Source organism: Pezoporus flaviventris, unplaced genomic scaffold (assembly GCF_033815535.1).
Source record: "Pezoporus flaviventris isolate CSIRO_AGI_PZ_B2104156 unplaced genomic scaffold, CSIRO_AGI_Pfla_v1 ptg000073l, whole genome shotgun sequence".
Taxonomy (NCBI): Eukaryota; Metazoa; Chordata; class Aves; order Psittaciformes; family Psittacidae; genus Pezoporus; species Pezoporus flaviventris.
This window is the reverse complement of record NW_026892621.1, coordinates 979,491-1,005,493: the sequence shown is the minus strand read 5'-3', so window position 1 is coordinate 1,005,493 and position 26,003 is coordinate 979,491. Positions and strand designations below refer to the sequence as shown.

The window sequence follows — 26,003 nt, the reverse complement described above, 5'->3', positions numbered from 1 at the left end:
TGTTAGGGTTGTGTTGTGTCTTAGTTATTTAAGGAGGATTTTCACCCTCTTTGGGAGGAGAGAAAACTTCAGTGAGTGAAAATGAAATGTTTGGCTCTCTTCTGTAAGAGAAAATGTTGCACACAGCTATTGATAGTCTCCACATTTCAGTTGCTCAAACTAGAAAGCATGGATGGAAAATGACTAAATACGCTTTCTTTAAATTGTCAGTGTATCTTCAACTGAGGTATTTAGTGGAGAATTTGAGTTGGAAAATGTGGCTTATTTTGTAAGTCCTGTGTTGATTTGCCTTGTGGCAAAGGGCGTGTGAGATATTATTTATCCTTCTCCCAGCACCCATGATCCTAATGTATACAGTGCAGAAGAAATGAAAATGCAAGACAGAAATGATGTTCTCTGCCTAGAATTTTATAGCCCTGCTAAGACGATGAGAAAAGGGCTTTAGAAATTATGTGTAAGTTTTGTGCTTTTGAAAGAAGACTTTTCCATCATCCTGGCAAACAAGTTATACTTTTACGAAGGCATTGCCAACCTTTCCCAAACACCCAATGCCTTGGTGAGCCCAGGAGGTACCTTCTTTCCAGAAGATGCCTAGACAATTTGGTTGTCTGACTCCTGTTGCTTGGAAAGGCAGAGTCTGTCCCTTCATTATCTTCACTATTGTCTCTTTCAGACAAGAAGATCAACATTTACCATGCTGAGATTCGGGCAGCACCTCATCAAGCCCTCTGTGGTCTTCCTGAAGACTGAGCTGTCCTTTGCCCTGGTGAACCGGAGGCCGGTGGTCCCAGGACGTATCCTTTTGAGCAGTGCCTCGAGGGTGTGGGGTACCTGTGCCCTCTAGGAGGAGCAGGAGGAACTCGGCGTGCTTCGGAGGCCAGGTAGGATGCTGCACAGGGTTATTTGGAAAACAGGCACTGGAAGGTAACACGCTTGAGTGGTGTTGCAGAACTGCTGAAAATGGTTGCTTGGCAACTGTGACCTTAGAGGTGAATTTCTATTGACCTTTTCACCACGGAAGATGTATAAACAACCAGGTGCCACTAAAGGCATTTTAAAGTGCATCCGAGGTGATACTGTTTAAATTTCATATTACGCTAAATAACACATCCCACTTCCCTTTTAATAATGTCACTTATTTTTAGATGTGGTAACTTCTTTAGGGAGCATTTACAATTTCTAGTTAAATATACGCAGTTTGTCAAACAGCAGCAGAATCCTGTATGAAGACTTAACTTTTTTGGGACAGATTGCTTTGATTAATTTAGGTAGAAATGGATTAAATAAACCATCTGTATAGCACACAAATTTCCTGAGATAAAAATGAAGTTCCATGTTGTAAGTAAAGTTCTCAGCTTAGAAAGTGTATAGGAACTTGATTCTGCAAGATGTGTATCTCTTGAGTGTATCTTGTAGTGTGGCTTATTACATTCTAGTCAAAACTGTTGCTGTGTAACTTGTGGAAGTGGAATTTTTCAGAAATACTCAAGATGTTCACTTCATTTCCATAGAGGTCCATGGTAAAATGTTAGTAAGAACTCAGGCAATGTCTGAATGTTTTTGGGGAAAAGAAGAAAGTCATCTGGAGCTTATTGAAATCTTTATCTCTCTAGTTTTGTTTCTCTCATAATTTAATGTAGGTTTTAAAATTTGGTGACCTTTAAATAAACCATAAATGTGTTTCTTGTGAAATATGGAATCTTCCTTTCCTCCTGTCGCTTCTGCACTTTATAATCATTCAGTATAGAACATCTTTGTACCCCTGCTTTGAATGGTGTCTGTACTACATGTCAGATCATTTGATTATTAAATGCATAACAAAGGTGCATAGACTTCATAGAAACTTTAAAGATGTTACTGTCTCAGCAGTATATTTCAGTGAATTGAATGAGCAGTTTGTAACTTCAGTTTCTGAAGAATCTGATGTGAATCAATGTGATTTACAGATTTGTTATCAAAAAACTCACCACAACCCACTTTCAAAGCTGTCTAGGCAGTATCACATCAGTGACTGTGAGATGCAGAGCTTGGAACTGCCTGAGCAGTATGTAGACTTACGCATTGTCCAGATCAGAGAGTAAATAAAATGTTATCTGTGCTGTGTGGGGAAGTTTTAAAACCAGTGATTTTTATTTTTATTTTTTTTTTCTTGAATTAATAGTGAACAATTGCATCTTTTGTCAAAAATAACAGTTGCTTTGGATGAAAGCTACGTGTTCTAAAGTTTTGTGAGCGCTTAGTAATGACAATTTAAGGAGCCTATAAAACTTAATTATTACAGGCTTCTTTCCTTCTTAAATAATTAAAGATTATAATCTCTAGTTGTATAGTTATTGCAGACTGTTTGGCAGATACATTTATTTGCTCAGGTTTAGCTTTGTTATCCCATAATGAGTATTGCAGCATATTTTATAGTGTCACAGTGTTTTAATAGCTCATGTGTTGTAATATATTAATGTAGTCTTTGTTTCTCCATTGAATAAATGTCCAGGTAATAAAAACCCTTCCCTTTCTCATTACAAGAAGAAAAAATTAGCAAAGATCTTGATGCAAAGGCTAGAATATGGTATTTTAAATAGAGCAATTTGTAGTTGTAAGGCTTTAAAACGTCTGTATAATGCAGCATTCATCTAAAGACCTGGCATTAACAAGTGTATTTTCTTTCTTTTATTGCAATAATTTTATCTGCTTTGTCTTTGGCACACTTGTGACATTCCTTTTCATTTTGACTTTTCTTTTTTCCTTTAGTAGAAATAAAATATTAATGTGTGTGAATTAGAGAGACAAGGAAATCGGTTTGAAAGCCAGCTCACTCCAGGTGGTGGCTTTAATTAACTAGTAAGGCTGAAATTCCATCTTGAAACAGAACGTAGGATTGAGGTTGTGAATTTGCTGTAGCAGTTTTAAAATAAAGCTATACTCTTGGAAAACAATCAGTCAAAATGGTCCTGTAGCGTTCAGTGTTTCTGATTTGAGCAATGTCAAACCATGATGATTCAGGTAACACATTACAAAGCTTTGTTTATTTCCAGCTGCCAATCTTCTGAATTCAGCTTGATGCTTAAAAGTCAAACTGTGCTGAGAGTAGCCAAGAGTAGGAATAGCAAGGACATGGTATTCATGGTAAGGAAAGAATTCCCCTGTTCCTGGAGAGAGCTGCCTGGTTTGCCCCAGCATTAGACTTCTGTCTATGCATTACACACTAGTTCATGGACTCAGGAACCTGTTCATAATAGGATCCCTTTGAGGGATTACTACAGATTCTTGAGTAGGAAGTAACTGCGATTTTACTACTGAGTAAGGGATATCTGACATTATGCTGGAATCTCTACTGTGTGAGCTAAAATATGCTCATGTGTTTGGCAGCAGTAGTAAACTCATTCACCTCTTTTGGCACAACCAAATGGAGAGGGAGGCCTATACACTTATACAGGTACCAGTAATGTTTTCAATGAAAAGTAGAGGCCCTATTGCCTCTAGGTTGTGTTGTCTTGCTGCTCTGCAAAGTACTTGGGAACATTTGTGGCTCCCTTGAACAGCTCTGTAGTTGTTTTAGAGGAAGTGGCTGTTCAACTGCCGGAATAGTGCGGAATAGTGGAGGGATGTGTCTACAGTCGGCAAATACATTGTTTCTGTCACACAGAAGGCACAAAATGAACTGAATCGGCGCTAGCAAACAGCGTGAGCTAAGCTTCTACTAAAAGAACTTAAAACTATTTCATTCGGATCCTTTCACTTCCATAGTTCAGAACAGAACTTTAGTGTGTTCTTAAAGAAAACCCATCTGCTCTTTGGCATAGACTTTTAGCTTTTTAATATGAGAACAAGTACTTTGTGAATGGCCTACCATTTTATTCATGTTTTCCTAGCCATATGCCATAGCTTTGCATGATTTTGTGCATATCTTCAATAAGTATGAGCTGGTTTATTATCACTTCCTTTCTCATTGCGTTGTGTGGGGTACTTCTTTCATCTTGTGTTAAACATGAAAAATGAATTTGAACATTAGGAGAATCTATGTGGGGACTAGGACTTTTTATTATAGATAAAATTATTCATTTGTTATGCCCTGTTTTTCTTCAGTAGACTAGGTATTGATCTTTGGATTTGTGTTCAGAATGCCGTAAGAAGAGCTAGCACTGAAGGAGCACAGCAACATTTGTAAATTGATTGAATGCACTACGTAATGACAAACATCAGATCTATGGCACTACTATATTATATAAAGCATTTTTCATCAGTTTATTGAATTGGCTATTAAAAAAACCCAGGTTTTCCAGCTGGGAAGAATGAGCTGCGTGTTGTCAGGACCAAGCAATTGTATAGAAATTTCTGGTGAACACTTTGGTTCCTTCAGTATGTATACATATATGTGCGTATACTACATTAGAATAAACACTTTACAATAGCTTTTCATCTGGGATTGATTACCAAAAGGTTTTTCCACTTAAAGGGGGAAACAAAAAAGACAACATTTAACTGTTATATACCGAAATTTGCTGGATCATTTGGTATTGCTATTTCCATAGAATCTAGTGTTTCCCTCCAGAAAGTATTCTGATTGAGGACATTAGACCATATATAAAACCCCAAAGCATCTAATATTGTCTGGCAACTTCATCACTATAAGAAGTTACTAGTCATTATTTGTGGCCGAGACAGTGTGCTCTGAGTTACTGCAACTTGTTGCTTCTATTAATGAGTAAAGAAAAACATTAGTTGAACCATATGCTCCTTCAAGGAATTGATAACAGCCTGCACTACAGTGTCTTGTGCTGGGGTGGGATCCAGGGTCAGAAGTGTAAGAACAGCATCTGCTTTGCTGTATGGCTTCTCCATCATATGCTGTCAGAATTGCTTGTCACTTGAGACTGACACCATCGGTATTGTCACAAACATTGCCACAATGCTTTTCTTTAAAGATTTGCAGTTAGAAGGAAATAATCCTTTTGATTAGCTTTATTTGTTAATATATTTTAAAAGGATTTTTGTAATTTAGTAGAGTCCTGACAGAATTGCCATTGAATATGCTCTGGAAATAACAGTAGTATTCTCTCACAAGTTTGGTTGAAAACCATGGTGTTTAGCATCTATATGAGATTTTAATTCTTCATAAAGTTACAGCTGCTGTTTATTATGATTTAGTTAGTTTGTACACTGCACATTTATCACATCTGTATTTATGCTACATAATTATAAATGTTATGTTTTTTAGCCTATACAACTGTTAATATTTGCCCTAAAACTAAGATTTAGAAAAGAAAATTCGGTTATTGCAGAACATATAAATTTGCATTTACATTTGCATATTGCAATAATGTATGCTGCACTGTTACAACCACACATTATACATATTGAACCCTGTGGGAAAGTATTCTTTAGTGCCTGTTACAGAAGCTTCGTATGCATTGCTGTTATCATTAGTTTGCTGTAGCACAACACTAAGGAGCAGTCATGCTCCTTTGAGTTCTTGATCAAAGAACTAAAAATAAGGGGTTTGGTAAATATTTTGCAACCTAAATATGTTGCTGGAGATAGCAAGGGAATGATGTGGAGACAGAAAACATGGTTTGATACAATAAGGGGTGAACTACTTATGTGAATTTCTCAAAATGTCCAGTAAATCTAATTGAAGAGAGTAGTAGGAAGATGATGAAGTACCTTTGCTGGTGTAGAAAAGACCTCCTGAATGGGAGGACAGGTATAAGTGATGGATCTTGTGTGGAAATGTGGAAGAAGTGTAGAATATATTTCTTCATCATGAGTGCAGAAGAGATTTAGACTTAATTTGTGTATTGTGAATATTTGGTAAATTCTTTTTGAGATACCAGATGGAACGTGTTGAGCATCAGTGGAAAGGTCTCAAGGTTGTGTTGTGGTATTTTTTTTCCCCTCGGAACCCAAATAAAGCTGTTCCATGACTCTTCCTTCTATAAGCAGTTGTGATCTCTCAAGTAGGACTTACTAATGCCATAATGTTTATTTGCACAAATGAGAGTGAGGAGGAGCTGTTTTATGCTTAATAATTTTTAGCTAAATGAAACTATATTGTGCAGGGATGGGGGACTGCACCCTTGGCAGCAGCAAGCCATTTGGAAGCAGAAGCCATCAGCTTCACTGTATTATTAAGCTTCCTTCTGGGCCAGAGGTTCTCCTCAGGCAGCCCAGACAATGACTGCTCTGCTCTGTGTATGCAAACCACTTGTATTTAGTGATGATAGAGAGGCCAGTTAATTATCTCAGAGTTGAAGTACTTTTGTTTGCAGTCTACAAACAAAGGGATGATGTTTGACTCGCATTAAGAAATGCTGCTTCTGAAGATAATAGATTCAGAGCTCTGTGCACAAGCACTTGGCTATCAGTCTTTTATTTGTGGGGAATGGAGTTCAGCTGTATCTTTTGGACAGATAAATAAACTTTTAACTGTAAATAAATTTTTCAGCTCTTCAAATGTTGTCTTCCTTGAAAGGTGCTAGCTGGTGAAGGAGAAAGTACTTCGCTGTAAGGATTTACCTGTTCTGTTTGCAGTGTTGTAGTTGCACTAATATAATGGTGTTGATGAAAACCCCATTCTAAGTGCTTTTAGCCAGTATTTTAAATAGAGAGGAAAAAGAGAAAGTAATAAAATCAAAAGTATTTTTTTGCTGATTTGTAGATGGAGTAAATTACCAATTAAATTTCTCATTTACATGCATTAAGCAGATCAGTGATAAGAATTTTTCCAACTGTAGCACAACCTATAATTGGGAGAAATATTAAAAAAGCTGTCCTAAGGCCGCATCCAGGAGAGACAGCTCTTAGGCTGGATCCTGGTGCTCCTTAGCAAATGCCATGGAGGGATGAGCCTTCATGAGGGCTGAGTCTCTTGTTAGTGGTATGTTCAAATGACCTTCAAGCCTACTTTTATGGGGAGTAGTGAGACCTTTGGAAAGTGGGCTTTTGAGCTGTGTATCGTAATAGGTTGGATCTGTGCAGTTTAATTTCTGGGCTACCTTGCTAACACATGCTGAGATCCAGCTAAAAATTCCATTTCCATTTTTGCCATTGACTTACAGCTACAGTTTTACAGTAACTGGCTTAAGTGAATTTACTTTGAGGTTCCTGCCATTGAGGTGACAATATTCCAATACCAGGAAAAACGATTTTACCCAGTAATATTTTAGCATAGTTAGAAACCTGTTTACTGAGAAAAACCTCATCTTAAGGAGCTGGAAGAAGTCAAGTGTAAAAGACAGGAGAGCAAATCTAGGTACAAGGAAGTAAAATTAAGAGGTAGAAAACTGTTGTATGGGAAATGATGGGGAAACTGAAGTGGGATTCAGAAGAGGTAAAATGAGTGTTTCCTTAGAAGTTTAACGTAGTAACTGTCATTCTTGTTTAAAAACCAGTGAAGCCCTGTTTATAAATAATGAATATGTTTAGTCCAGCAGTTCTAGTCTAGCAGAGAACAAACTTGCAGTTGGTGTGGTTATTGAACAAACCTTTAATTTTATCCTCTGTATCACATCAGTAAACCCCAGACAAACTTAATAGCCATGAATGGCCAATAGATAACAAATAGAAAGGTGTTTGCTGCCTTGCAGTTTTACCACTGTATTACCTGCCTCAATAGCAGACAGCCATGTGCTTCCATTCAGGTACCAATCGCAATTAACTTGCTAACAGAAGGGAGAAAGAGTAGTATTTTCCCTCTCAGTACATTAACTGGATTTAAATTCACCTTCTTTAATTCTTTTAAGTAATTTCTGGCTAATGAAGATAACAGTTACAAGCCATTCCTGTTACAGCCTGTGCATATCTAGGACCTTTTGTTCTCAGCACAGTCATCAGGATGTGATACGCAGCACACACACAGTTAACTGCGTCTGGGCAAGGTGTCGCATGGTTTGCTCTTACAGCAGAATATAATTAAAAAAGATGATTGGAATACATGGTTATTCATAATAGATGTGACTGAATTACCATAAGTAATGCAATACATGCAAAATCTCCATTTGTAATTAAAATAGATTTGCTGGAAAGTCAATTGGAAATTTCATTTATTGCTTATTGTTTCTAGCATATTGGAATATTTGAGCTATTCAGTGTAATACAACTGTGTGTGTTCTTCCAGTACATATTTTTAAGAGGCTTCTGCCATGAATTGCCTGTTGCGATTCCTAGGAGGAAAGCTAGCGACAAAACGTTAAAGTGTCATCTCTTCTGTTTGCTGTGTCAAGCCTAATATATAGCATTTTTCTGTTGAGATCTACATTAATATACCTTGGTGTACCATAATATAAAGAAGATATTTCATAATTTCACAAGTAATCATCTTGTACTCCTTATATTTAAACAATTTCTGTTGTCATTTAACCCTGGTCAACAACTGAGCCTCACAAAGGCACTCACTCATCCCAGTGAGATGAGGAGAGAATTCGAAGGGTTAAATGACTAAAAGGTTGAGATAAAGACAGTTTAATGGGTGAAGGAACATGAAGACGTTTTTAACTGCTTCCCAACAGCAGGCAGATGTTCAGCCAGCTACAGGAAAGCAGGGCTCTGTCATGTGGTTAATTGGGAAAACAAATGCCATTAACTCCAAACACGCCCCCTTCCTCTTTCTTCCCCCAGCTTTATATGCTGAGCATGACACCATATGGCCTGGAATGTCCCTGGGATCAGCTGGGGTCAGCTGTCCTGGCTGTGTCCCCTCCCAACTCCTTGTGCACCCCCAGCCTCCTTGCTGGTGGGGCAGTGTGAGGAGCAGAAAAGTAAGCTCTGGCAGCAGTAGCGCATTCACTCCATCCCAGACAAAACCAGTGCAAACTCCAACAGCAAAGGGAGGAAAAGGTCATTCCATGCATGTGAAAAATAAGCAGGAATGCACTCTAATCATACCAAAGGAATAGTAGTATATTGTGGTCTCATCCTAGCACCTTCTTCAGGGCATAGAGTATGATAAATGCCATAAATCTCTTCCGACTACCTGGTGTAGATGTAAATCCTATGAGGGTAAATCCAATTTACTGTATTCCCCCAGTGAGTGCAGACACAGACGTCTGAAGAGAGTCCAGTCACCAGTACGGATTTCTGCAGGGGCAGCCAAGGGAAAGCTGTTCTCAAATGGAGTATTTTGAACACAACTGCTTTACTCTGAAGCAGTACCAGACTTCTGGATACCTGGGCAAAATAACGAGTTTTGAGATGCAAGGCCGCAGCTCTCTTGGGCTTCACCTTTTCTGGCATCTCTGATTATTTTTAGGTAGGACAAAGCAAGGTAATTGGGTAAATTATGTTTTAGTAAGTTGTCTTGTGTAAAGTTAGATATGAACATAGCAGACAATGGAGGCTTTGTTGTAAAATGAGGCTGTGGTAGGAAATGGAGTGCATAGTTCATAGATACAGATGTATTTCACTTTAGCACTTATGCCTTATTTAGGTTACTAAAGTTGCACAAGGCTGCACAGTCTGTTAATCATTTGTTTTACTTTTTGCTGTTCGTTGTAACCTGCTGACTTCTACTGTTTCTGATCAAAACATATAAACCTCAGCGCTCTCAGCGAGCTCTCTTGAGCAGGTATTTGTACAATAAAAGTTGAAAATTCCTTTGCTGATAGTCTTCAGTTTACCATTGTAGCACATTCAGATGGGTGACCTCTCTACAGAACCTGCTGAAGAGCAGTTAGTTTTAGTTCAGGATTTATTATCTTTAACAGTTACTAACTAGAAATGCACCGAGATGATCTCATTGTTTGTTTCATAAAACTGAAATTGTGTGTGACAAGTATGAGTTTAAATAGGTGAATTTGGAAATCCTGCTTCTCATGCAGTCTGGTCTGATGAACTTCAAGGTTTTGCTCTGATTTGTATGTAGAAGTGTAGCTACTTATGAGTGTATTTTACAAATGTGTCACTGTGTGGTTCTGCATTTCTTTTTCTGTCACTCCCAGGTAGAATTTGCCTGGTTGCAGGGAAAGAATACATGATGCAGATTATACATTGATATTATGCCATGAAAATTAACATTACCAGAATTCAGGCATTGGAGTCATTGTAAGCGCATATGAATGAATTTAACTTTGTACCTCAGCTAAGGCCCTGTCCGTAGGGGATCGTTTTATATTGCCTACAAAATATCAGAGTAAAGAAGATAATGTGATTTGATGATTGTGTTTTGTCACGATTGAAAAGGCGCAGAGAGATGCTCTATTTGTCTTTTTAAATAAGGGAAGTTGAATAATGATTGTCATCTGGTCTGTCAGAGGATTCAGCAGCAATAACTATCTTCCATCTCATTACTTCCCCTTCCCTTTTGAAACGTTTTAATCTTGGCAAGAAAAATTGTCAACTGCTGTAGATCTCGAGTGTTTGTTGTGCCCATTTACTGCACAACTTAAGGATGTGTATACACTTAGGAAATCTCTCCACTGAATTGGCAGGTTTGTGAGGAGATGATACTGTTCTCAGTTATCATAGAGACCTCCTCTGGTTGTTACCCCTGCAGGTTTGAGGAGAAAAGAAAATGGCTTACCTAATCTATGTTTTGAATTCATGTGGCTGTTTAAAATGGTGGTTAAGGGTTTCTTAAGGCATATTTATCTGGTGGCTTAGGTTTTCAAGGCCATTGCTGAGACTCCTGTATTAATTGTTTCCACTTGCAGATGGGGGGGAGGCCAGTTTCATTAACCTCAGGAAGATCAGTATTTGTCCTTCTTGAAGCAAGGTGTGTTTTCTTGTTATTCTTTACACTGTACCAGTTGGTCAGTATTCACAGATTGTTGTCTATTTCTATCCAGAAGGAAAAGTAGAAGATAGATTAAGAGTAAGATACTCTTAAATCTAAGGAACTTGACAGTATTTTCCAGTTGGAATCCAAATATTTGGGAAACATGATCTTTAAAAACATGTATTTAAAACAAAAATATGCCAATGCAAATACTGGCCAGAAAAGGAGGAGAAACAATGTGGAGGTAAAATAATGTGTTCTGGTTTTCTCGTGAGAGACAGTGGGTGTTTGACTTGTCTTACTGCTGTGGGGCTGAGAAGGTTCCCCATGCGTGCCTTGCCCCATAGTGTTGGAGTGCAGTGAAAGCTAGCACACTCATATAGCCCTAATGTTATTCCAAAACTTGAATCTAATTTATGTTCATTGTCAGTTGAGCCACTGCACTTTGCAAAGCCTCTGTTGTCAGAGCCACAGAATTCTGAATGTCTGTTTAAGGTCCTTTGCGACTTCCTAATTATATTTTCTGACAGTCCTGCTTTGTTCAGTACAATAATGAAATGGAAAACTTTCAAAATGAGTTTTAATATAAACATATAATATATGCAACACAGTGATAAACCTTGAAAAACTGCCATTCACACTGAGTAATTAAATATCATTACCTTTAGTTACTACTGGATTGTCTGTATCTTGTTAAGGAAAGCGTAAGTGTGCTGCATATACTGGAAGCAATTCAATTTGCCCAATTAGCGAAGTTTAAGACTGATTTCAGAGGCAAGCTTCATCTTATATTAGTTGTTTTGTGTCTCTTTATCTAAAACTCTTAGCCTTAAGATGTTTTTCCTTTTTATATTGAGACTTAATTTAACTCCGAAACTTTCTATGCAGATTCATTCAAAAATTAAGTTTAAAATATCCATCCTGTAGATAAAAAGGCAGTTGTCACCTTTCTGGCATGCTCCCTAGAATTAGTTGTGCTAGGGAATGCTGAGGGCGTAACATTCTGTGCTATTTTCCATCGGTGCCTTCAGTCTGCTCCCTTAGAAGCCTGTGCCCAAGGCCTAGCCTTCACCACCGTGAAGGATGTGATGGTGCATTTGACACTGACAAAAAGAAGTAGAAAAGTAATTAACTGGGTTCAACTCTGCAGAAGACAGTGTAGCTCAACTCACTTGAGATATGAAAACACCTCAAATCATGGACATTTGGTAGCAGTTTCCAAAAACTGGAAGATGTCTTTTACTGAAGTGGTAGAAACGGTAAAGAATAACTCCCAAACTGGAAGGCTGTTACTGCTTATTTCCCAGTTCTCTCCGATACCTTTTGGTAGCTATGAGAGATTTAGAACCGTGAAAGAACAGGTAATCTGAAGGAAAGCAATATTTTATCCTGTTCTTCAGAAAACAAAGATGGATAGCTTAGTGAAAGAAAGATAACCGAACCTTCAATAAACTCTTTTGATTATCTAGGTCTAGATGATGGCAGTCATTAACCCAATTAGCATATCTGAATTTATTCTCTCTAACTGTATTGCTTTGGTTGTTTCAACTAAATTTCTGTAAATTAGAGGTGCCAACATAGATATATTGCTCTATAAGTGAGGCTAAGCTAACATGGAGAAGGAAACCCTATTATTTACTCAGGTTGTGTTCAACACAATTCTTGCAAAACAAAATGATTCAAACAAAATAATCTAAGAATAAGCAGCAATAATTGCTTTTTGGAACTGATTGAAATCAGATTTCAAACCTGATTTCCACCTATGAAGTCATCAGACCTTGTGAATGCACTGTGGCAAGTTTGAGGGGGAAGGAGAGGTAGTGTAGTGTTTGGTTACATTTTCTCCAGTCTCATTCATGACTGAGTTGATTTCAATTGCTTAAGATCACATTTCCCATCAGTGGTACAAGCTAGATAAAGAACTGAAGAACACGCCTAGTGTCTGCTGTAATCGAATGAATTTGCCGTGTTTCCCATACTTAAAATACCCTAATGAATCAGATCTTGTAAAAAGATTGGTCAGGTCCATTAATATTAGACTCATTTAGGAAGCAGCAATTTGTAGCTGAGAGTTGCATTTTAATAGGCCTTTTGTAAGCTGGTAAACTTCATTAACCTAACAAAGGTCTTGTCTCTATTTGTACTTTTTTTGTGGATTTAAAATATTTTTCTCCTTTTATTTATCTTTCCATTTCTCTGCCTATTGTGTGGGTCTCAGAAGGTTGTGGTTCAGTGGAGATGTTCAGTACAATCACAAAGGCTAGGATTTCTTAAAAAGTCTACTTAAATCAATGCATGTTTTCTGATGGCTACTTAATGGCTGTCTTAGAACCCCTTTTTTTTTTCTTGTCAAGGAAAATGGTTTTGATGGGAGGGAGAAAATAAGCTGTGTTCATGCAAATCAAGTCTTTCAGATTACTTGCCATAGCAGTTTGTTAGTGAATACTTACACTGATAACCCGGGGAAAGCTTAAATGCTTTTGAATATTAGGTATTAATAAAATAGTATTCTTTAATGCCACAGTTGAATATACATCTTCCTTTTTTTCTTACGATGCTTTCGATCCACCACAGCAGGTTTTGAATTATGTTGAGATATACTTTAAATCATTGTTTTCAAGACAATAACATTTCTTCTCCTTTCCCCTGCCTGTTTTCTTACATAAATATCGTATTTTTGTCTTGTGTACGATAGCTCTAGTCAACAGTTTCCTGTATCAGTTATAGCTCCTTTATCAGTTACAGATCTGTATTTGAGCCCTTGTTAGGATCGCTAAGAAGTAACCTACAGTAACGCAGTAGAAAAGATGACAAGCTATCTTAGGCTGTGAAGAATGTTGTGTTTAGGTGCATCAAGTAAACTCATCTTTACATTAGTATTTGATAGAGCTGAAAATTTATTATTTGAAGTTCCAGTATATATAACTGTCTCATATAAATATTCAAAATCCTGATCCTTCTTTTAAATGGAGATGCATCACATAGACTCTCAAATCTAAATGATATGTGCTAGTTTCATTTGGAAGTATAATTAAGGTGTATAATGTCATTTAACTGTTTAATGAACTCTGAATAATGTAATGGAATACAAATATTTGACCTTCCTGACAGTGACTGATGGATTGGAGTTGCACAGCATGATATCATTAGAATGTCAAATAACTTCATTATTTGTGATTATCAGGAATTATTCAGGTGAAATGGCAAACGTAATGGAAAGCTATTATTTGTATGTGGGCCGCAGATTGACTTTCTTTGTCAGCAGCAGTCTCTTGATAATACAGGGGGAAGATATTCGGATTTATCGAGCTACAAAGAATTAATGTTATAGGTTAAACAAATGTCAATAATATCAGAAAAGTATTTTCTGTAGGCCAGGTCATGTGTTAAGTGTCTTAAGAGTAACTACTAGTGATAATGTTTTAGCTTCTATTTTACCTCTGCTAAATATTAAAAATATCTTTAGATTGCAGGAGCTTGCAGCATAAAAATATATCAACGATCACAGTTTCTTGGATGGCACAGAAAGGAAAAATACCACAGTCTGTCTGCAGTAGAACTGCAGTTTCACCCTCTATTCTCAGTAGCCTAAATGCGGAGTCCAGACTTTGTTCCAAGAAGTCATTGTGTAGAATTTAAACTGAAATCACAACTGGGCATTTTTCCTTCACTTAAACCCACAGGAAGTTGATGGCCTGGGTCAGAAACTGCCAAATACTTGGGAATAGACTGTTCAGTTGCTTGAAGCTAAGCACATGTTTGTGCAGTTTGTTGAATTAGATGGCCTATAAGAAATGAATGATGAGTAACCTGTGTCGGTTTGGATAATTAAGATCTTACACCAGAGACATGAATGAGCTGAGAAAATGAATTTTGCCTACCAGGACAAAAAGTGTAATCATATTTTATGACATGCTTTCTGCTGCATCTGAGTCATGCCAAGAGATAATTTTGAGGCCCTGACCTGCGGATACCAGCTGTAGTATTCTCACCAATGGGAGGCGGCATGCTTAAGTAGTGGCTGAAGGACCAACTCCTCTGTTTGCAGTGAAAGTGGGATGAAGCTGCAAATTATTCAACTGGCTGCACAGAACAGCCAATTTTCTCAGCATTTCTGCAGTTTCCATAGGATTTATGGGGTTCTGTAATGCATATTTGGTACACAGATTGGCTTTTATTAGTCAGGGGTGGTCTGTAAGTAGGACTGTGGCTTCAGCATCATATGGCCAAAGGCAGATCACACAAACAGTGGACAGGGAGGCTGTGCAGCAACAGTTGCATGCTGTGTTAAGGATCACACGCCACTTTTAGGTTGAGATGGGATTGTGCCTTGGCTGTGGGTTATGTGATAGGTGTTCATAGTGTTAGCGATGGGAAGGTTTCCTACTCGCTTCCTAGCACAATTACTTCTGCACTTTGAAGCTTTAAAAAAGCCATGATGGACTGTGGTAGGTCGCTAAGAGTAACCGTCATCCAAGTTCCTATAGACACTTATGTAAATGCATTCTATCTGAAGATACCAAAACCATTGCCTTGGTCAAGTACTCTTACAGTTTAATCGTGTACAGCATGAGGTACAGTTTGTCTTCACTGTTGAATATTGCGATTTCTGTTGAGCTCTATGCAGCCTCAGCTGAAGTGTCTCTTTTTTAGCAGCTTTTTTTTCTTCCCTGTAGATATACTTACAGTAATTTGGAGTGCTGCTTGATTTCTATATTAAGCCTATGTCACAATTCTAATGATGTAATTTACCTTTTGTTCATGATGTGCAAGTTCTAAAACCAGGCTGAAGTTGGCAGCTCGGGAATTTTTGTGGAAGCATATTTTCTCTGAAGTCCTTGTGCAGTGTAAATGTGCTTGAATGGGCTAACAGAAGGCTAGGCAATTCCAATGCTTATTTTCAGGGTGTTAAAAACTTCTGAATCTTCTTTTGCTCCCTGCTGTTCTGGGCTTCTACCTCAGGCAATGGGTTTTCAATCTTACCAGAGCTCCCACTTCACAAGTTGTCAAACGGCTGCTCAAGCAGTAAATGGAAACCTTAAACATGGTCTGTGTATGTGATTTGAAGTATATGTTATTACCAGGAAGCTGAAAAGTCACCTATCCTTAAGTATGCAAAAGATGATGAGGCATAACCTGATTTTTCTTTTCAAAGCACTGGAATGCAATTCCAAAACTTTGGAGTTTGACCATTATTCATCCTTCAAGCAGCTGGGTGGACAGTCTTTTGCATACGCCTACAGCAATGGTATGGCTTTGTAGCAGCATGGAAACAGTGCTTATCAGATGCTTGCAAGTTATATTGTGCATATACAGTGTGTTGCTCCTCTGAATACAGAGGACCCTGGCTTGCAAAGCAGTTTCAGAAGAAAGATTCCTGTGCCAGCAAACTGCAGGTCAGAGCTTGGGGCTCTGACCCTGGCCATCTATCCAATGTAAACAGATTCCTATGCGATTTTCAAACTCCTGTTGTGTTATCTTGTTACACTTATCTTACAGAACAGACTAAAACAAACACAAAAGAGCAGGAAAGGTGGTGCTAATTTGACCTTTCGTGTACTGCTGTGAATTAATTGAAGCTCTTCCTAGAGATTCCAATAAGGGAATGTAATAAAACTAGCTTTGGATAAGGCTTTGTAGAGGCAAATGCTGTATTTATGTAACAAGAACAACAGTTTAAAGCTTTATGAAATAATAAAAAATAAAATACCTTGTTACATGTTATTGTCTTTGGTTACATGTCTACAGCTTGCTCTAAATAAGAAGAGTAATGCATGTATGGGTCAATCTGTTACTGTTTCAGAGATTCCAATTGTCTTGCCTAAGTGAGGTTGTCAGTTTGGACTAAATTTGCAAACAGAGAAATGGAAAGGATTTTGTATGTGAACGACAATAAGCGTTTATTGCATATGTATCACGATAACATTTAAATGTTACTGTTTATCTTCAGACTGGAGTTATTCCCAGCCCAATTTTAACCAGCTTTGGCAGAGGGGCAGAGCATATGTCAAATGGAAGTAGGCAGCAGCACAGGAGAGATGCTAGTGAAAGTTCTGCAGGGTCTTTCCTTTTATTAGGCAGTAGAGATATCACACTGAACCAGTTCCCTGAGGCATAAATCCATAGGAAAAAAAGTTTGAGTTAGGGTTTTTACTGTTTTCACTGCTCATGAAACTTTGTTTATAGTATCATCAGTGACCCAGAAATGAAGAAAGCATCTTCCTATTTAAGAATAATGTTTTCTCTTGAAGTCCTTGGAATATTTTAATAATATGTATATAATATTGTAATCACACAATAGCTTAACGTACACTTGCATGAGAATGTAATTCACATATTTAGATACTCCAGGTATTGTTTATCTGGCACAACTTTTAGTTTTTAGAATCTGCAGCGCTAGGACAGTATAATTTAATTTAGCTGATTCCATTCTCAGGTTAGTTTGTTGCTTTAGTCCAATAGCTTCTGCATACGTTATCTTGCTTGATGAGATGGGGAAAATTGAAATGGATTAAAATGGTTTTTAATGAATTATAATTACCTGTATTCATAATATATATTGAAGTAGAAATAGCTTTGTGAACCCTTGGAGCCATAGGAGCAGATCTAAATTCTATAAGGATGCATAGATATATATTTAGCTCAGGCTGAATGACAAGAAGCTGAGTGATGATATGGAAAATAAGCATGATATTTAGGTTTAGTCTTTTATCCTTTCAAGTGCAAGTGACTCGGGTTTTCCATGGGAGTATACATCTGCTGTAGACTTAAAAGAAGACTAGCCTCACCCCTGCATGGTGACCTTTATTTCTTTTGCCAGGTCTCTTAAGTTCTTTTCCTTTTGGCTATATGTGCCAAACAAACAGCAAATGAAGAAAAAATGGTCCTAATGTTATGATTACTTGCTTACCTCAAAAACAATAGGATGAAAATTGCATTTCATCCAATTTTTTGTGGGTATTATTAGTCAAGCCATGTGTTCAGCATATACTTTGTACTTCAATTGTTAACAACTATGGAAGCGAATAAGTTTTTATGGTTACATATGCTTATGACTAGGACATGAATTTCCCACTAGAAAGTATGTGTCTCAGTAAAATCTGTTTATGGATGGCATGCTCATTTTCGGGTTAGTAAAACAGCTTGGTTGGAATGAGATTTGTCATTTATCATTTATCACAATTAGTTTTTTGTTTCAGATTGGTACCCTGGTTCAAAGAGCTCTTGTCCCAGAAAGACAATAGAGATGCATGTGTTTAAAAAAGGAACAACAGAGCAAAATAGCTGAATAATGTCGCTTTCAGATGGACAATTCAATGACCATGAACAAAACCTGTGTCCTTAAGGCTGTTAGGGTTCAGGAGGTGGAATTCTTTTGTAAAACTATGCCAGCTGTGTCTCATCTTGAACTCTGGCTTTTCTGTTGTCCTATAGGGATTCTAAGGTCTTGTAGACTGAATTCCATTTAATAATAATTAGCTTTGATCTAAAAGATGCTTTTTTCCTGTGTAATAAAAACCTCCAGACTCCTAGGATTTACTTTCTGTAGTTTGCCTTCCTGCCCTACCATGTATCCAAATAGAAGTTTCAGACAGTTATTACAAGGCTGTTTATAGTCATGACTGTTTCTACACAGAAACAACAAAATGAACTTTTGAATAATACCTTCATTAGAATAAAAATAAGCCTTTAAGAAGTCTGTTGTTTTGATGTAAAACTGGAATAAAAAGAGCACTGCTTTATCTTAAGGATGTTGGTATTTGAATTCAACTTTTCTTTATTTGTCTTGAGGGAATGTTGAATTTCCAGCAATGTAGAGCTGTGTATTTTAAACGTAAAAAAGTATTAGAATGATTCTGCACATAGTACTTCTGATGAACACCTTCTTAGTCTAATTTGGGCTTTAAAAGAAGTACTGTTGTAATGGTACATGTAGTTCTGTTCCTCATGTAGTAAATCTTAAGGAAATCAATAACAGCATAACGACAGAATTAGTAGCTACCTCAAATGTCTCCAAGTGAATGTAAAGGCTGCCTTATCGGTGAGGAGCTGATGGCTATAAAATGAAATGCGTTTAAATACATGGCTAAAGATGATTAAAATATCATACAGAACCAAAGCACTTCAGCTGTAGATATTCATTAAAATGACCATTAATAACTTGCGATATAAAGGAGTATTACTGTAGTCATAAATTTTGTATGCAGATTTTGTTAAGCTGGCATATTATATGAATTGATTCCCTGACATCTTCTGGCTGTGACTGTATAGATAATAGTGTCTTGTATGAGTTTTCTATAATCTGGGATTCTGATTGACTGTTTCTTGCTGTAAATTACAGTTTTGTTCTGGATGGCAATTCTTTATTATGGTAATCCAAACCATAATTACGATGTTGTGTTTGGAATGGCCATGGTGTTATGTCAGCATTTGTGTCACAAACTCTTATTTTTTTTTTCCCAAGGCTTATAACCTGGGCATAAAAACATGCCCAGACCTTACAATTACAGTTACAGTGGTTTTAACCTGTTAATTTGTCTTTCTTCCCTCCATCCTTTCCTTTTCTCTTTGGAGTATGGGATACCATTATGTATATAATATTTATTAATTAAAGCCTTAACCCATCAGGCCCTTTATTAGGAAAGCGTATCAAACCCTAGCATTTGAGAGCTTTCACCTGTGTATTATTATTTAGTAGCTGGTGTGTTTTAGGAAGGAGCATGACAAAACAAGTACACCTTCACAGGGATTCATTACTTAGCGAAGGTATTTGGACAGACTAACATCAATAGCGTACGCCTGTGGATACAAAACTTGAGAAATCTTGTTGTCCCTATTGACACTGGTGTCATTTGCCTATGTGGGAATCAAGGGGAATAAACCAAATAGACATAGTGGAGGTTCCATGACTTTTTATACAAATGCTCTGTGCTGCTTAATATTGCCAGGTATCCATATAATGAAATTTGTAATGGAAAACACTGGAAAGTCAAGGTAGCTTGAGGGGACAAAAGTAGGGATTACTAGTTGCCAGTTCCCAGTTTAGGGATCTTTGTCCAAAGAAAATGGAAGCATGAAAGCAAGTCCTCAGTCTTAAACACAGCTGTGTGTACTCAGGTGGTGTGTAGCTCTGTTTTTCAGGTCACTAACCAGTTACTTTTGAGATCCGCTTAGTCTTGTGTAGTGCATGAGGAAACATTCAGCTGACATTCTCTTAAGGACCTGTGCTTTTTTGCTTATTACTTGTTCAGAAAAGACTCGCAAGCATTACAGCCATGCAACTGCTCAAACTCCTGCTAGTCTCAACATAACTCAGTATTTCCCATGGAAAAAAGCTTTCTTATTGCCTGTATTCATTTTCAATCTACAGATGCTCTTTAGATATTGGAATCTTTTGAGTCTGTTCCTTATGTCTTTATTTGATCATTCCTTATATTGAGGGAGGGGAGGAAGTGTTATTTAAATGAATTATTACTGTGCAAAGCTGTCTTTTCAGGCTGTTATTATATAATAGATACGTAGATGATGCTCTTGCAAACAAAAGTGCAAAAGGTTTGCTCTCTAAAGAAGTAAGGCTTAATTGCCCTAAAAATAAGCCTCAAAAAAGGAATTGTAATACGGATATCTGCAGTTGTAACTGCTTGATTTTTGAACAACAAAAAGGTACCTTCTCAATTCTCTGGTTTATATCTGCAGTAGAGTTGCTTTTGTAAAAAGATAGGCCTGTGTGTCCAATCACAGGTCCTTCTGTGATTTTTAGTAAATTCCTTTTCAGCAAGCTAATGATTCCACATATTTGTCATAAAAGTCTGTTTATTAGTGAAGCTGGAGTATAAAAGAATGCATAATAAAGCATCCAGAACTATCTATTGTATTTCAGATGTATTACTAATGGTATCAGATGTATTTTTCTTTTGGTGAGAAATCTTGTGTTTTGATGTACTAAACTGATAATTACAAAACATTCACTATCCATTAACAAGGAAACATCTTTTAGTTTTTTTTTGAAGCGACTTATTTAGATTATTAACCAGAAGTGCACTACTGAATGTAATATAATGTACAGTGGTTTATCTGTGTTTGTTCTGAAGGAGAAATTTAGTTTTTAATTGAATGATATGCTCAAAGCACCTTCTGTGTGGCATAAATATTCGTTGATGAGAAGCTCCTCATGACTCGGCTTCAGTGTGTACTTGAGCCCAGAACCCCCATGTGTGCTGGGCTGCACCCACAGAGCGTGAGCAGCTTGGTGGGGGGATTCTTGTTCTCTGCTGCACTCTGGGGGGACCCTCCCCAGCAGTCCTCATACAGCTCTGGGGCCAGCATACGAAGGAATGTGGACCTGCTTGAGCAAGCCCCTGTGAGGGCACAAACATGATCAGGGGGCTGGAGCCTGCTATCGGGACAGCCTGAGGGAGTTGGGATTGTTCAGCTGGAGAAGAGTAGGCTCAGAAGGAGACCTTAGAGCAGCTTCTAGTGCCTAAAGGGGCTGACAAGAAATCTGGAGAGGGACTTTTTACATAGGCGTGTAGTGAGTGGTAGGGTAAGGGTAGTGGTTTTAAACTGATAGAGGAGAGATTTAGACTAGATCTCAGGAAGTTCCTTCCTGTGAGGGTGCTGAGGCGCTGGCACAGGGTGCCCAGAGAAGCTGTGGCTGCCCCATCCCCATCCCTGGCAGTGTTCAAGGCCAGGTTGGACACGGGCTTGGAGCAAGCTGCTCCAGTGGAAGGTGTCCCTGCCTGAGGGGGCTGAAACTAGATGAGATTTAATGTCCCTTCCAACCTGTTACTTCTATGATTCTACGAAGATTTTAACTGTGATGTAATTTGTATCAGTGGTTCTGAGATAGACATTAGCATCAGTAAGTTTGATGAAGAAACTGAGAAAGGTTTTTGGAGCACAGCATTCACTATGTTATAGACTTGGTGTTGTTTAAAGTAAGGACATTTCACATGTCGGAGCAGAAAGCAAGCTAAGAAAACCTTTGTTCATTACAGAGTTGCATGCTGCTGCCCATGCTTGACCTTTTCACAGGAGAAATATGAAATAAAAGCTGAAAATAGGACTACCATACCTACTTCTTTTCTGCCTGTTGTAAAAACACCTATCTCACCAGGCTACTTGTAACAAAATGAGCTTCCCTTTGGTTATTGCAGCTGCTCAGAGAAGTGGGTAAGCTCCAGGCTTTAATTATGGAGTCTCACTCTGAAAATAAATAAACCATTTCTATTAGCCAGGACTTCATTGCCCTAAGAATTTTGTAATTAGGTTGGAAATGTTACGTTCCAGAAAGCATAGATCTGAAAAGGACCTGTTATACTACTTAGTGGTATTGGTTTTGTATCAAGGTTTTGGTAGTGGGGGATCTATAGGGGTGGCTTCTGTGAGAAGCTGCCAGAAGCTTCCCCACTGTCTGACAGGGCCAGTGTAGTTCTAAATGCAACACTGTGAGTTGTTTAGAAGCTGCGACTTGTTAAAGAAACAACTTGTGGGGTGCAAGGCATTGCTTACTTTCCTAGACTCGTAAGTAAATAGTTAAATGTGTATTTCCAATCAGATCTATGAGACAGAACCAGGACTGTTTTAGAGGCTGGAAACAAAATCTACAGTAAGATTGTACTGCAGTAAGAAACTGCCCGCATGTAAGCTCTTTGAGAAGTAGTCATTTTTAATTATTTTCCCATTTCAGATTTCTTACATTAGCACCAGAAGCCGATGGCTGAGTTACTGATCACTGATCCGATCACTGTGTGATATTGCTTTGAAAGCACTGGTGGGTACGTAGCACACGCAACCCAGCTAGAGGCTGAAGTCTTCACTGAGTGCCCTGGCTGAGTGAGGGTGATACGGTGCTTTTGGTTTAATACATTCATTATTTGTAATTGTAAGATACTTACAGAAATTAAAAAACATGACTAGTGCCAACTTCCTTGCATAATTTGGCTGTGGGATGCAGGCTTTTTCTCCAAGCTTCTTCAGCCTAAAATAGACTAAACCTTCTTATCTGCTCGCTTTACTCAATGCAGAATTTCCTTACACCCAGTACACACCGAGGAATGCTCACAGACAAATTGCCATGGCAACCCTGAAGTCACCTCTCAGCTGACTTTATGCTGCTTTTCTGTCCAGCTCTTTCGTGGTAGTATCCCCAGTAAATAAATTGAGAATTAAAAGACAGTTTCTCTTGAAGTGTATGTTTGGCAGGTAATTTGAATGCTGCACTGAGACCCAGTAAGAATCTGCTGGACTCTGAATTGTTTCTCTAAGTTCCAGTTTTTAATTATAAATACGTTAAAGGGCAGTTATTTAGTGAGAGTGAACTAAGAGAAACTAATGCGAAACTAGCAGAGAACATAAGAGTTCATATTCCAGCAAACAAAAATTTAGCTGGAAGTCAAGAGTCCTGAAAGTAAAAAATGAAAATGTACACCCCAAATGCTCTGATTCATAAAGGCAAATAAATCATAAATGATTGGAAGCCTACACCACCCCTCACATGCTTCCATACATTTTTCATCTCTCTGACAGATACTGCCTCACCTTGCTCAGGTGAAGGTATTTATTGTTGATTATATTCATTAATAAAACATGTGCTTACTGTGTATTGATGGAAAAATTATGAGGCTGGAGCTGGTTTATTCTCTAGCCTGAATAGCATACAAGAAATCTGTGCTGTCCAGAGGGTCTTGTTTGTGTTTTGCCCATAGTCTTAATAAGAAGGTGAATGAACTGTGAAAATACAGGTGTTGGAATATTGCCGAATTGCCTGATTTGTGTGGGGGCATGGGAGGCTTGGATGTAGGGCTCTGCTACAGGCAGGGACTTTAACAAAATGTCCTAGGAGTGATTCTTGCTTTTTGATGAAAGCTTGATACTTGGAATGGTCTAAAGAAGAAAAAGGAAAAGAATTGAGCTAAGCTATCAAGAATTGTGAGTTTGTATCAAATAAAGCTTTCTATCTGGAGAATCTGCTAGAGAATCTGTAGTCAGTGATACAGATTCAAAAGGGAAAATATAAGGAACTCATCACAAAATGCTGGGTATATCTGAATGTCTTGGTTTGGAGTTGCAGGTGTTTTTCTCTCTGCTGTATTTTTCCTTTTTTTTTTTTTTTTTAATACATTTCCTTTTGCTTCTCTTTCCTGGAAAGAAACATTCACACACTTGACAGGCAGTACATAAACAAGTCCCCCTGAACCCAACAAGGTTTGTCAGGCCTTGAGCAAGCACTGTGTGTAATATATGTATTTTTCCCAGGCTTCAGATGGATGTTTGTTGTGCCGCAGCTCCAGTGAAGAGGTTTAGATTATGCTATTTTGGAATTGGTAAAAAATGCAGCTCTTGGAGCTGTTTTGATTTGCTCTCTTCCTTTCTTTTAATGCTATGAGAGCTCAGTGTAGCAGCGTTGAAGAGTGCTTCTTGGAGCAGTGCATGAGTAGCACGCAGTGACTTACGCAGGGCTGGTATGACTGGGATGCTGAATTCCATGTACCCTCCTGTTTTGCATTGCTGAATATTAATAAAGGAATGGATGGTTATGGAGGTTTCTAAATAGAGAAAAGGGTATGTATGTGTCAAGTATATTAGATTGAGAAATTGATAAATATTACAAAAACCAACTGTAACTTTTCATTCCACTTTGATGTGCCAGAATGCTTCCTGCTATAGAAGTTACCTTTGATATATTGAACTGATACTGTAAAGTCTTACGTCTAATCCTTTCATTTATGTTGAACTTTGCAGTTAAAAACACTGATTTTAATTTAAATTAGTTCTTTATACCCTGTTAAAGAAGATATCTAGCTGAACAGCAATCACATTTTTGCCAGTCAAATCGATGCTTACCTTCAAGAAACTCTTTCTGGTCAACAAACCACAGTGGTGTCAAAGTGAAAGCTTAAGATTTTTTGATAACCTTCTTTGTTCAGTATGTTTAATTGCAATTGTGGAAACATCAGCCTAAAAAAGTTTGGGAGCTGTTCACCTGGGGTGATTTCTTCTCTTCCTTGTTTATTTTTGCAAGTTCAGTTAGCTCTTTGATGGTCTGCCTTGCTGTTGGCAAAGCTAATACTGAAAAGCCAGGAGATGACAGACATGAAAAGAGACTTAATAAAATACAAGGAAATCTGCTGACTGAAAAACTCAGAAACTAAGACAATACTAGCAAAAATCCTGGTCAAACCTTAGAATGTTATGTTGAATGCTATTCTTAACAACAGTAACCGCGTGCTGCTTTAAACAGTTCGCTAGAAACAGCATTCTCCTCCTCATGTGTCCTGGTTCCAGCTGGGATAGTTAATTTCCTTCCTAGTAGCTGATATGGCCCTGTGTTTTGGATTTAGCCTCAGAATAAAGTTGATAACACACTGATGTTGTAGTTGTTGCTAGTGTTTAATTTCCCCTTTTATGGTTTTCCTTGTTGAAAACAGAATGAAAATTTCACATTTTTTGTTTCAGTTCAATCAACAAGGTTGGTTCTGTTCTTGAATATGAAAGAATATGCTAAGTATTAACACAAACATATCATTTCAAATTTCAGGAACAGTTATTAGAACGTTTTTGAAAACTCGGAAGTATTTTGTTATTAAACGCTATTTTAGTATAACTTTTAAAGGAATGTTTAAAAACAAATTTTCCTTGAACTTTTCCTTTTTCAAGAGAAAGTGTTCACCTCCCTCCTTTCCTGACAGACTTCTCCAGCTAGTCATCTGCATTGAATTTCTGTTCCTATATCCTTGTGCTCTTCTTTTTTAGCATCCATGTCTGTAAATAGCTGTCTCGTTGCTGGTCACATCTGTTCTGGAGGGGCCGTAAGAGCATTGCTGCATGTACTCCTGTAACTACTGGAATGGAAGGGGAATGAAAACATACTCATCACTCCTTTTTGAGCAAAAGAGGTTTGTTTTCCCGCACAGTAGCCATATTTTTCCTTGTCTGTCTTCAAGCTCTTTAATGGAAGAGAGATGCATTTTCTAGGCATTGGGAGGGCAGTGTGTCTCCAGAACAGCAGAATCCCAGGAATGAGAATCTCAAAGTTGTTTTCAGCCTTCCCAAACAGTTCATAATGCTCAGAGTGTGTCTTTGAGCATTCCAGCTGGAGGAGTATGGTTGAGTATCATTAAGCTGAATTGTGCTAAATCTGTTTTTGTCCCCTGGCAGATAGCAAAAGACTGCGGTAAATTTGTCCAACACTGTTGTGTGTGCTTCCAGAAGGTTGTTACATGACTTTGATGGATAGGATACAGGTAGGAAAAATCACCATAACATCTGGGAAAGCAAGAATATAGGCATAGAT

At 37.9% G+C, this 26,003-nt stretch overlaps 1 protein-coding gene across 2 annotated transcripts in view; it reads left to right on the top strand.

Moving 5' to 3' along the window:
* The first annotated feature begins 677 nt into the window (after nt 1–677).
* The window catches only part of FHIT (fragile histidine triad diadenosine triphosphatase), a 426,835-nt gene continuing 401,509 nt past the window's right edge, over nt 678–26,003 (top strand). For both annotated transcript variants that reach the window (XM_061472872.1, XM_061472871.1), the window contains exon 1: nt 678–794. In XM_061472872.1, the coding sequence (XP_061328856.1) occupies nt 695–794 (100 nt within the window). In that variant the 5' untranslated portion in view covers nt 678–694. The remainder of the gene's footprint in view (nt 795–26,003) is intronic.